This window comes from Molossus molossus, unplaced genomic scaffold (assembly GCF_014108415.1).
Source record: "Molossus molossus isolate mMolMol1 unplaced genomic scaffold, mMolMol1.p scaffold_m16_p_1, whole genome shotgun sequence".
In the NCBI taxonomy this organism is placed as follows: Eukaryota; Metazoa; Chordata; class Mammalia; order Chiroptera; family Molossidae; genus Molossus; species Molossus molossus.
In genome coordinates, this window is record NW_023425344.1 from 175,963,936 (window position 1) to 175,975,951 (window position 12,016).

The 12,016-nt window shown below is 48.1% G+C and overlaps 1 protein-coding gene across 6 annotated transcripts in view; it reads left to right on the top strand.

Moving 5' to 3' along the window:
- Positions 1-12,016, top strand: part of CDIN1 (CDAN1 interacting nuclease 1) — a 211,445-nt gene that overhangs the window by 164,244 nt on the left and 35,185 nt on the right. The window contains exon 12 of one of the 6 annotated variants that reach the window (XM_036266755.1): positions 5,815-5,869. The exons of the other annotated variants lie outside the window; for them this stretch is intronic. Coding sequence (XP_036122648.1) covers positions 5,815-5,854 — 40 coding nt within the window. The 3' untranslated portion in view covers positions 5,855-5,869. Of the gene's footprint in view, positions 1-5,814; positions 5,870-12,016 lie in introns of those variants that run through there. 6 annotated transcript variants of the gene reach the window in all.

The following is a 12,016-nucleotide window of genomic DNA, read 5'->3' on the forward strand; positions in this document are numbered from 1 at the left end:
CCCATCTCCATCTCCTCCACTAGAATCCAGAACCACCTTTCTCTTCTGTGAAGGAAATAAGTACCCAACAAGTGTTCGTTGTTATTGCTATTATTACTACGAACACATCACTAACTCTCTTTTCCTACCCGTCAGTGCTCCTTCAGGATACTATCTGAGTAATAGCTCCCCCGGGCGAAGGGAGTGCGGAGCCGTACCGCTGTCAACACGCGTGTTCCTGAACTGTCCCAGATCCATCGGGCAGCTCCCGCGGGCGGCGGCGGCTCCGCCCAGCTCTCCGCACCCTGGCCCCAGCCCCGTGTCGTCCTGTCTTCCAGTTTTCCCACTCCCGCTTTCAGTTACTTTCCTGCCGCTCGGGTCTGCTCTGTGTGACCCCTTGCCACCAGCGTTTCATAAGGTGTGCCTGCGCCGGGGCCGCGGCTCTGGGGCCACGAGGCTGTGCGGCGGAGCAGCTTCGGCTCGTTTGTGATCCCAGGTCCTGCTGACCCGCTTCGCTCCTCCCAGGACACTAGACACTTCAGGTTGTTCCGTGGTCCCCCGCCCTCTCTCCCGGGCCTCTGCCATAGCCGTCATTCCAGATTGTTTCCGTCGCACGTGTAATTGCTTCATTGCTGGTAACTGGCCGAATGTGGCGCAGACCTTGCTGGCTCTTCTTACCTCGGATTTCCATGCAGCGTGCAGGGCTTCCTCGGGGCGTTCATCCTCTTCCCTCCGAAGGACTTGGGGACGGTGCTCAGCGGTTCAAGTTTTCAGCAGGCAGATGACATGGTCTTTCTTCTTGGATGCCACGAGCCAGAAGAGAGGGGCGAATGCTTTCATTACCGCACCTCAAGGATTCTCCAGGGGAGTCAGGGAGGGAAGGCCCCTCAGGCACACCCCTCGGACCCTGTAGATGCTGTGGGCAGTGCCGCCGCCACCCCGCAATGCCAGGATGAAGACACGTCATCCTTCCTGCCCGTCCTGCTCCCAGCCAGCTGCACCTCTTCCGAAGCCTGGTGCCTGTGCCGCCGATTCCTCACCCACAGGAGAAAGCCGGAGGGATTCCACCCGGTGTTAACTGCTGCTGCTGCTGCACTCCGGGCGGACAGAGGAGATTCTGTTACAGTTCCGTAAAGAGGCCCATATTTTCATTAGGAAAAGGGAAATAAAACAGATTGCCACCAATTGAAACTAAGAGGCACCAGTGAAGTCCGTGGGTCCGATAGCAGCCGCGAATGTGCAGGCCTGTGCACGAGGCGGCGCTCCGCGGGGTGTTCGTTCGCAGCGCCCCAGCAGTCAGGCCATCGCAGCCGCGCCCCGCTGCTCGACATTCCGTAGGCCTTCTGGTCAACACGTCCACGCCGGTTGTCATTTCACGTCCAGAGACTAAAGTAGAACGTTCAGACTCTTCAAATGAAGGGTTTGGAAGTTAAGGTCCACGGGAAAGCCGCGCTGGGCAGGAAGGCGGCCTCGGGGTGAGCATCCCTGGGCTGTCAGCGCCTTTCCGCTTGCTCTTCCATCGCCAGACTCCTGCCCTTTAAGCTCTCAGTGTTCCCTGTGTTAATAGCATGTACTTTCTCAGTAAGAGATTCCCGGAGAAGGCTTCTCCCTGCCGCGGTGAGCCTCAGGCACTGGCCCCTCCGGAGCAGGATCTCCCGTGGTCGGCAGTGTCCCTTTGAGGAGTGAAGGCCTGGGAGCTGTATCTGTAAAGCTGGCTGCCGGGGCCCAGCAGCTCCTGCCGAGTGACCGTGGGCGCGCCCGCGTACGCAGTCCTGCCCTGATCGCCGGCCACGCTTGGAAGACTCGAGATTCCGCTCACTTGGCTCCATGAAAAGGGAGGGCTCCCGATGGTGTCCTTGCACCTGCTGGGGCTACGGGCCTTCCCCACCGGGCAACGTCGGATCCAGTTTCTTTGGGGTCCTGATGATGTCAAACACCCCATCCCGCTTCTCTGCCATCGCTGCGCCGTACCTCCACGTAGGGGTGAGAAGCCATTTCCTTCAACTCCCCTTTGGCCAGCAAGCCTCCTCTCTTTCCCACTGGGTTTAGGGAGCGTGGAAGTGGAGTCAAGGCCTGCTGGCATTTCCTCCTGCCGTGTAAGCCTGTGTTCTCTGTGTGGAGGTCAACTCAGCTCCAGGCCAAGAAGGAGCTTCTTTACCCCAAATCAGGTTCTCTCTTAACTGGATCCTCCTACAGCCCCTGTAACTTCTGGGTGTGAACGTCACTGGAGGCGGGTGGCCGCAGGCGTGCCCCGCGTGTGAATGTTCAGTGCCCCTTCTCTGGACGTGCGCCCCAACAGCCACACGTTCAAGAATCCGTCCAGGAAATCAACCTGTCAGACTTCCAAAGAACACAAAAGGTTGGGATGGAGAAGGGACTTGTTCAGACTGAACACACAGAGTCGACTGATGTGATCAATGAGCAAAACCAACAAGCCAATCAGAAGTCCGTTATGGACTGAGCTCCCATCGGCATTTTTATTTTCTTCCTGTCATGACTTGTCATTGAGAAGTCTTCTCTGTATAAATGCATCAAGCTGTAGTACCTGCATTTCCCACACCATGATCTGACTTTCAGTGATAATTCTGGGTGTTGTTTTTTTTTTCCCCTTTTAATATTCAATTATAAGAACTGTTTGCATGGTGCCAAACGCCTCATTTATCCAGTTGTCTGGGAACATACAAACAAATGTAAACAAAGGTAGCTTGTACATATGCATTTATTTTCTTCCTTCTAGTCTTCAGAGCTTTGGATTTGGTTCTTAAAGGTATTGAACAGGCAAGGAAAGGCACTGTGTTGCACTGCGAAATTGCATATTGATTATGCCCCAAGCTTTCGTGGCATCCAGACAAGCTTTTTCTTCTTTGACGTGTTCATCCTCATTAAATCTAGCCCAACACCTTAGATAGAAACTGCTAGCTAGCTGTCTGTCCCCCGATTACTGTCCTCCCCTTCTTGCTTTAATAAAGAAATCCCAGGTTTTGGTTTGGTATATAGTCACCCAAAATAAAAACTCCAGGTCCCCTTGCAGCAAGATGTACTCACACAGCTAACTTCTGGACAGTGGAACATCAGTAAGCATCCCGTGCAACTGTTGAGAAATGCCCTGGAAGTGGGAGGTACGCCCTTCTTTGCCACTTCCTCCTTCCTGCTGACAGGACTGTGGGCATGATGGTCGGTGCTCTGGTAACCTTCTTGGACCATGAGAGGAAATGATGTGCTGAAGACAGAGAGCAACAAGGTAGTGGGAGCCTGGGTTCCTGCTCACTCTGCAGTCACCGTGCCAGCCGAGGACTGACTCACTTTGAGCTTAATTTACGTAAGAGAGAAATGTACTTCTATCTTCTCTAAGCCTCCACTAGTGTGAGTTTTTTTCTTTCACTCGTAACAGAATCTAATTCTAACCAATATGGTAGATGAGATGTAGGGGTAAAAATCTATACTGTAGAGAGCTTGCATTGAAAATAGTATCAGAACCAAAATTTGAACTCAGCACTTGAACTCTGCTGACAGGGTTTCTCCTGTATCCTCAGAGGCTATAGGAGATTAAACGTGTTATGGTTGAATTCATCTAACTTTTTTTAACTTGATTATTATAGTGAATTTTACATTCTGTAGTATTTTTCTGGAATTTAAGATTTGAATTTAGATATTTTTAACAGCTTTATTGAGGTAAAATTGCTATGCAAAAAGATGCATACAAATTGATCATTTGGGACATATGCATATTTCTTTGAAACTATTACTACATATTTATGACCTTCGAAAGTTTCCTTATGGCCTGGCTGGGCAGCTCAGTTGGTTGGAGCATCATCCCGTACACCAAAAGGTTGCAGGTTCCATTCCCTGTCCAAGCATATACCCAGGTTGCAGGTTCGATTCCCCAGTCGGGATGTGTTCAGGAGGCAACCGGTCAGTGTTTCTCTCTCACATTGATGTTTCTCTCTCTCTCTCTCTCTAAATATTAGTTTTAAGAAAAAAACATATCCTCGGATAAGGATTAAAAAAAAAAATTTCTTTTTTCCTTTTGCATTGTTTGTTTTCTGGCAAGACCACCGAACATGAGATCTTTCCTATTAGCAGGCGTTTCAGTGCATAGCACAGTATTGTTGACCAGGGCGCTGTGCTGTCAGCAGACTCCAGAACTTACTTGCAGACCTGAAACGTTATGCCCACTGAACACAGCTCTCCATTTCTCTCACCACCCACCCCAGCAACCACCATTTTCTTTTCTGCTAATATGAATTTGACTATTTTACATACTTCATATAACAGGAATCATATAGTAGTTATCCTTTGGGGAATGGACTTATTTCACTTATATAATGTCCTAAAGGTTCTTTTTTTTAAAGAAGTTTTTTCTTTATTGATTTTAGAGAGGGAGGAAGGGAGAGGGAGAGAGAGAGAGAAACATCGACAACAGAGAACATCGATTGGCCACCTCCTGCATACCCCCCACTGGGGATTTAGCCCACAGTCTGGGCATGTGTCCTGGCCAGGAATCAAACCAGCGACCTCCCAGTGCATGGGTCGATGCTCAACCACTGAGCCACACCAGCCAGGCAAGGTTCTTCTTTTTAAGGCAGAGTAATCTCTATCCTTTATATGTATATGCGGTATTTTCTTTATCCATTCATCCACTGATAGACATTTAGGTTGTTTCTGTACCGTGGCTATTTGGAATAGAGCTGCAGTGAACATGGGAGTACACATTGCTCTTTAAGATCCTGATTTCAGTTCCTTTGGATATATACCAAGAAGCGGGATTGCTGGATCATATGGTAGTTCTAGTTTTAATTTTTTGAAGAAGCTCAATGCTGTTTTCCATTGCAGCTGGACCATTTCACATTCCCACCAACAGTGTACCAAGTTCCAGCTTTTCCACACCCTCCCAATATTTACCTTTTGTTTTTCTATAGTAGCCATCCTTACCGTGTGAAACGGTATCTCATAGTGGTTTTCATTTGCATTTTCCCAGTGAGTAGTGCTATTTAGCATCCTTTCCATACACTGGCTGGCCATTTTGGAGAAATGTCTATTCAAGCTCTATGCCCATTTTCCAATCAGGTTATTTGGTTTTTGCTGTCGAGTTACAGGAGTTTCTTACAGATTTTGACATTAACACCTTACCAGGTATGTGGTTTGCAGATATTTCCTGCCATTCTATAAGTTGCCTTTTCATTCTGTTGATGTTTCCTTTGCTGTGCTGAAGCTTTTTTGGTTCATGCAATCCCACTTGTCTATTTTTGCTTTTGTTGCCTCTGCTTTTAGTAACGTATCTAAGAAATCATTGCCCAGACCAATGTCAAGATGCTCTTCTTCTGTTTCTTCCTAAGAGTTTTACAGTTTCAGGTCTTGCGTTTAAGTTTATTAATTTTGAGTTGATCTCTGTCATGTAAGATAAATGTCTAATTTCATTCTTTTGCTTATGAATATCTCGTTTTCCTAACACCAGCAAATGGATCGATCTTTTGGGATAGGACCCTTCCAGATGTGTTACAATCCAGCAGTGTGTTTGGAATAAAATGGTCATTGTGTGTTCTCTGCTCCCTGGGTCACGCACTGGGTTTTCTGATCAGGCCTGAGCATGGCAAGAGCAGCAGTTCTGGCCTGTTGGTGCGGACTGGGTCCCAGCATCTCCACGATTGGCAGCCCACCCCCTTTATGGAAGTGGCCTTACAGAGTTACCTAGTGATTTCAAATCTGTTGAGTTCTAGTTGTGAAAGAACTATTTTAAGAGAGTTGCCACAGTTAAATGTTTATTGAGTGTTTATAAATGTATTCGTCACTGTGCAAACAGAGAAGCAGGTGGTCTTCCTGCTCCCACCTGTTTAGGTCACTGAAGCAGAGCCACCTGGAAAATGTCACACCGTAATTGGACCTTCACCCTTCAGAACTTCACTTTCATTAAATTCAGCACGAAGGACTTTGACGTCTCCTGAAAGTACAGTCTCCGTGTGCCCTGTCGTGGGTCAGGGAGTGACCCCGAGTCAGGAGTATCGCTGCAGAGGTGAAGCAGACAGCAAGGCAAGCCTTGTGGAGTGACAGGTAGGAGGAGGCTGGTCCAGTAGGTGCTCCTAATTTGCCTTGCACCCAGGAATAACTTCCCCATGTTAAGTGATCATTTTTAGGACTTTGGAAGCCTGAGAAGTTGTAGGCACCGATCCAGTCTCTTCATAGGAAGCTACCTGAAAAAGAGATGGGTGTTTGTAACCCCTTATATCTTGACTCACTGCAAGTCCTAGCCTCGGACCCAGCTCCTGTTACCGCCCTTGCCGCCTCCCAGCCCCAGGAGCCCCGCGTCCAGGGGCCTGATGATTTCATGGGCAACCAGAGGAAAACTGGAAGGTGTTGGCTTCTGTGATAGTCATTTCACGGTGAAGGAGACGATTCTGAAGTCCCTTAGCCCCACCCAGTCGGTGCCCGAGCTGTGGCATGGCCTGTGGTCTGGTGGAAAAAAGCACCAGGCTCCGCAACGACAGGCCTGGCCCTTGGCCCAAGTCATAGCACGAAGTTAGCTGCTGCCTAAACCAGCTCTCTTTTCTGGGTTTCACTGTCTTAATTTGGTGAGTAATAGCATTAGACTAAATAATCCAATACCAATACAGACAGATCCTTCTACCCAGTAGACCTATCCAGATTATTTGGGGAAAATTTTTAAGTAGACTTTAGCTGCTAGAGTCCCTCTTCCCAAATATAGCTGTCCCCCTCCAACCTCTTGCCGCTGGCCAGCCAAAGGAGAAGTTTCATGTGGGAAATCCGGTCAGAGGCGCATCAAGCTGCTGCTTCTCCAGCTCCCCATGCTTGTGGCAAATGGGTTTGTGTCAGTGGCGGCTACAGGAGCATATGCCCCCTGGCAGGTGGCTCACTCGGTTAGAGCGCCATCTGATACACCAGGGTTGCAGGTTCAATCTCTGGTAAGGGCATAAGCAAGAAGTAACCAATGATACGTACGTGGTACAATCTCTCTCTCTCTCTCTCTCTCTCTCTCCCTCCCTCCCTCTTCCTCTCTCTCTCTTTTAAATCAATAAATAACAAATTTAAAAACAAAGAATATTTATGTCAGTGACTTCAGTCCGTGGTCAGAGTGACATGAACTGGAGTTGCTGTCCTGCTGACCTACTGACTCCCGTAATGGAGATGGCCGGTGCCGCAGGGAACAGATCGTGCAGAATCCAGACTTTGGCCAGGGGTTGGGAGGCAGAAAACAAAGAGGAAAGAGAAAGAGAATAAAGGTATCCGTGGCAGCCAAGGGGCCCAGAACCAAGGAATTTCCTAAATCCTGCCGTGTACCTCCAACTGCCCAGGTCATGTCAGCCCTAATTAGAACTGGCCTGACAGTTTATGAGAAAAGTTTACAAAGGGTGCAGGAGAGAGAGATTGCATCCAAAGTGCATAGTCCAGTGAGCCTCTGGTTATGGCAGAGGAGATAAGCCTAATAAGCCCACACTACCCTGAAAATTATAGCTAGCGCTGAGAGTGTATTCCATTAGCACATTACATTTATTACCTCATCGGGTAGGCAGGGTTCTCCAGAGAAACAAAGCCCATAGGGTATATGTGTGCGTGTATTAGGAGATGCATTTTAAGGAACTACTCACACAATTATGGGAACTGGCAACTCTGAAACTCACAGGGCAGGATGGTGGGCTGCAAGAGTTGATACTGCCATCATGAGTCTGAAGTCTGAGGAGCGGGCCAGCTGCCTGGGACCTCAGGCAGGCTTTCTGTCCCTGTGCTGAGGCAGACTTCCTTCTTTCCTGGGAAGCCTTCATCTGTGCTCTCAGAACCTTCACCTGATGTGATGAGCCCCGCCTACATTATGGAATGTAATCTGCTTTACTTAAAGTAAACTGATTATAGGTGTTAATCCCATCTACAAAATACCTTCACAGCAACACCTAGATCAGTGTTTGATTAAATAATTGGCTGCCATAGCCTAGCCAGGTGAATGTATCACATTTAATCATCACAGTTAGGTTCTGGTGTCTACATTTTACTGATGATGAAATATGAGGCTACAGTAGGTTAATTAAGTACCTTCTCAAGGTTTCATTGTTATATCGTGGAGGGGAGGGGACAGGCAGTCTGACGTAGGGACCCAGCTCTCAACCAAAATGCCACATTGCCTCTCAGGAACATGGAGAGCCCTAGGGAAGGTGTTCTTCACCGTGAGGTCAAAGAAAGGATGGGGTAATAAGTTAGGGTCAGCTGATATGCCAGTACGACATAAGAATGTACAGACCTGTAGAACATTTTTATAAGTTTATTAGAGTTTGTTTGAACCAAACAGAGGATATCTCTGGCTTTCCGGCAAGATCTCAGCAGACTTGGAAAATGCTTCCCAGGATGACAGTTTGCAGGGTTTTTTTTTAAATAATGCATTTGGAATGAAGGAGGGAAGATTCCATGAACCTGGGAGAAAGCAAGGCAGGGTTTGGATTACAGGACAGTGAGCAAGATCATGCCCCTTGCGGGTGGTTATGCTTCAGAGGAGTCTGAAAAAGAGACATTTCAAAGGTATGTTAACCTAGATGGCAGAAACAAGGGACAGGCTTGCTTAAGACAAAGATAAACCTTTACCTGAAGAAGGTATACGCCTGGGGTGTGACTTCCCACCACGACCTGGCTGGTTTGAATTTACGATTGGATCACCTGTGTGGTTACTTTTGGTCACTGCACTTGTCAGATTCAGTGCAGAGCTCCTGTTTTGTCCTTTTTTGTCCACAGCAGTGTGCCCAGCAACTTGTAAAGGCTCCTTTTGTCCTGTTGGGTCCTTTGGAGGTGAACATTCAGGGTAAACTGAACCAGGACAGAGGAGAATGGGTTTCTTTTCTCACCCCCCTCGTTTCCCTTGGTCTTGTCTCCCTGTCAAGCCTCACAGCTCCTCCCCACTCAGCTTGCTCCATTGTCCTGTTCTCTCTCTCTCCCCTTTTCCTCTTTATATCCTTTTAAAAATTATTTATTCCTGCCCTGCCAGGGTGGCTCAGTGGTTGAGCGCTGACCCACGCACCAGGAGGTGGCCGATTAGATTCCCAGTCAGGGCACACGCCCAGGTTGTGGGTCTGATCCCCAGTGGGGAAATGCAGGAGGCGGCCAATCGATGTTCTAGCTCATCGATGTTTCTCTCTCTCTCCCTCTCCCTTCCTCTCTCTCTGAAAATCAACAAAGAAAAAAATTATTATTTTTTATTTATTCCTGAAAAAGGAAAATAATAGGAGAAAATAGGGAATTGAATAGATAGAATGTAAGCTGCTTTTGATATCTGTAGTAGCAGTTTGTCTTGATCAGATAAGGAAGTAAGGGAAGGAGGGAAAGAAAGCCAAAAACAGAGGGAGAATGAGAAGGAAGGTGACAGGGGGCGGGGGGGTGGGGAATGGGTAGAGAAAGAGAAAGAGAAGAAGTTAACCTTAACTCTGCCAAAGGCAACCTCTTTCTGATTATTTTTGACGGCTTTGTATCTAAGTATTTGGCCTATAGGCCCAAGAATGTCCTAGTCACTGAGCAGTGATTTGCAAGAAGCTGCGCGTCAGAACACCTGGAAGCTCTAGAGGGTTCAGGCGTGGAGCCCTGGGCCAGAGCTGGTTCAACCTGGTGGCCAGCGCGCCGGGTGGAGAGCCAGTGTACAACCACGCTCACGCTGAGGCTCATCGCTGGTGATCAGCCGTCTCCGGTGGAGCAGGACGGGGCCGGCGGCCGGGCAGACACTGGGCTGGAAAGGAAACCGGGGTGTTCTATATCTTGTCCTGGGGGGTGGCTCCTTGAGATCTTTGCATTTCCTAGTCCTTACTGTATATATATCTGATACCCTAGCTGAAGGAGTGAAATGATAGCAGTGCCTACATACACACATTGATGTCTGGCCCACCCTCGCAGGCTCAGATCTGTGCGGCCCGGGATGTGGCCTGCGTTGTGGCCTGAGCAGGGATCTGCAGAGCTTCCCAGCTGATTCCAGGGCCCAGCTGGGTGGAGAGCCACCTCTCTAGGGAGAGGCTGAGCAGCTGGAAGAAACTCAACAGACCGGAAGTACTTTATTTCCAGGACAGATGGGAGGTGCTCTTTGGCTCTGCTCTTCCCAGATTCTGTATTTACAGTTACCTTATAGATGACACATTCTGTTCCAAGTAGACCCTACAGTCCTTGTCTGCAATTCCGGAATCCCCAAAGGTTCTCAAAACTGTTTTATTATTTTCTTATTTTATTTTTTTAGCAAAGTGGCAGCAAAACTTATTAGGCAGGAACACTTGGCCTGAATTCATGTAAGGCTGGTTTAGAGACTTAACTTATTCTACTTCTTGCAAAGTCGTATGTTTTCCTTCAGAAATATCAGGATGTTTGATTACAGAGTCCTGCTCTGTGTTACTACTGTGGGTATGACATAGTATATGGTATCTCTACATTTCTAAATCTGATAAATTTCATCCTTAAAGCCGTCTGGCTCAAGGGTTTCAGGTAAAGGATTGTGGCCCTGCAGTTTCTGTGCATTATTAAAGTCCCATTTCACCTCCCAGAGGCTGTAGTCTGATCTGGGGCAATAGCCTAGCCCCAGGGGGCCATCCACTTCCCACCCGTCTCTTGGTTGGAACTGTGCTGACAGGTGATGACATTCATCCCAGCAGGCACCAGCCCGGCCTCGCCCACGCCTGCATCCCTGTGCCCAGCACTCAGCCTGGCATGGGGAGGTCCTGGCAAGTGCGTACGAAGGAACACTGGAGGCTGCTGTGCGTCGGTGTCTCCAGTTTCACTCGCAGAGGGTGGCCTCTTCTGTCTGCTCCCCAAATCTTGGGAGTACCGTGCTCTGATAACATCTGTTTAATTCCGTCTCCACATTCCAAAAGGACATGTCCCAAGACGCTATCAGTTTTTTGAAGACATTGTTTTAAAGAGTAGATTGATTTCTAAAGTAGGAAAAATAAGCCTATATAAAACCCTGAATGTAGTATGAAAACTAGCGGTGTTCGCAGGATAGCAATGGTGGCAGTAGTTTGTTCTCTCCTGCCCTCCCCTGCATTGAATTACAGCATATTTCATCTGCTAGTGTTCAGACAGAGACCCCCCCCAACCCCAGATACCCCAGATGTGCTTTTGGTGTTTGATAAGTCTCCTTCCAGCCTCTCTAACCCTAACAGCCATAGCGACCTAGTGAGCTGACCGCAAGCAAACTGAGAACTGAGCTGTCTCTCTACGTGTATCAGTGACACTTGGCTCAGAAAGATTTTCAGGATGTAGAGATGTCGGCCCCATGGTGGACGGGACACCCCCTTATTCTCTAGACTGGTGCTGCCCGAAGGAAGTCTGCAGTCATGGGGATTGTTTATGTCTCTACTGTCCGAGACAGTGACCACGAGCTCTAACTACTGAACATGGACGTGACTAGCATAACTGAGAAAATGAGTTTTTAGTTGTATTTAAATTTTAGTTCACTTTTATTTTGATTTTAATACCACGTGTAGCTAACAGCTACCCTGTTGGATAGCACAGCCGCACCTCTGGGTACAGGAGCTTCTCATTCTGACTTCAGTGGCCGGGTCACTCTGAGGTTCCCCAGAGATCACGACACTCAACTTTCAAAGAAGGGATGGGCCCTGGCCAGGTGCTCAGTAGGCTGGAGCGTCATCCACACTCCAAAAGGTCGCAGTTTGATCTCCGGTCGGAGCTCGTTCAGGAGGCGACCAATCGTGTTTCTCACATTGATGTTTCTCTCCCTCCCCTGTCCTTTCTCTCTACAATCAATTTAAAAATATATACCCGTGGGTGAGGATTAAAAAAATAATAAGTAAAACAAGGGACTAGGTAATTCCAGAAATAAGTAAATGAATGAATTAATTAATTACTTAAACAAAAGTCAAAGCAACGAAGTGCTGGAGAAGCTGGCGCGTGAGGGAACTGCGTCTGGTTCTGCAGGGCTGCACGTTTGTGTTCGCTTGGTTGGAAAGTGGTGGGAAGCGAATTTTCTGAAAAGCAGGATCCTGAACAAGACATGACAAGAAGTTTGGACTTGACCATCTAAAGAGTGTGTGTCAGAGGGTCTGATAAA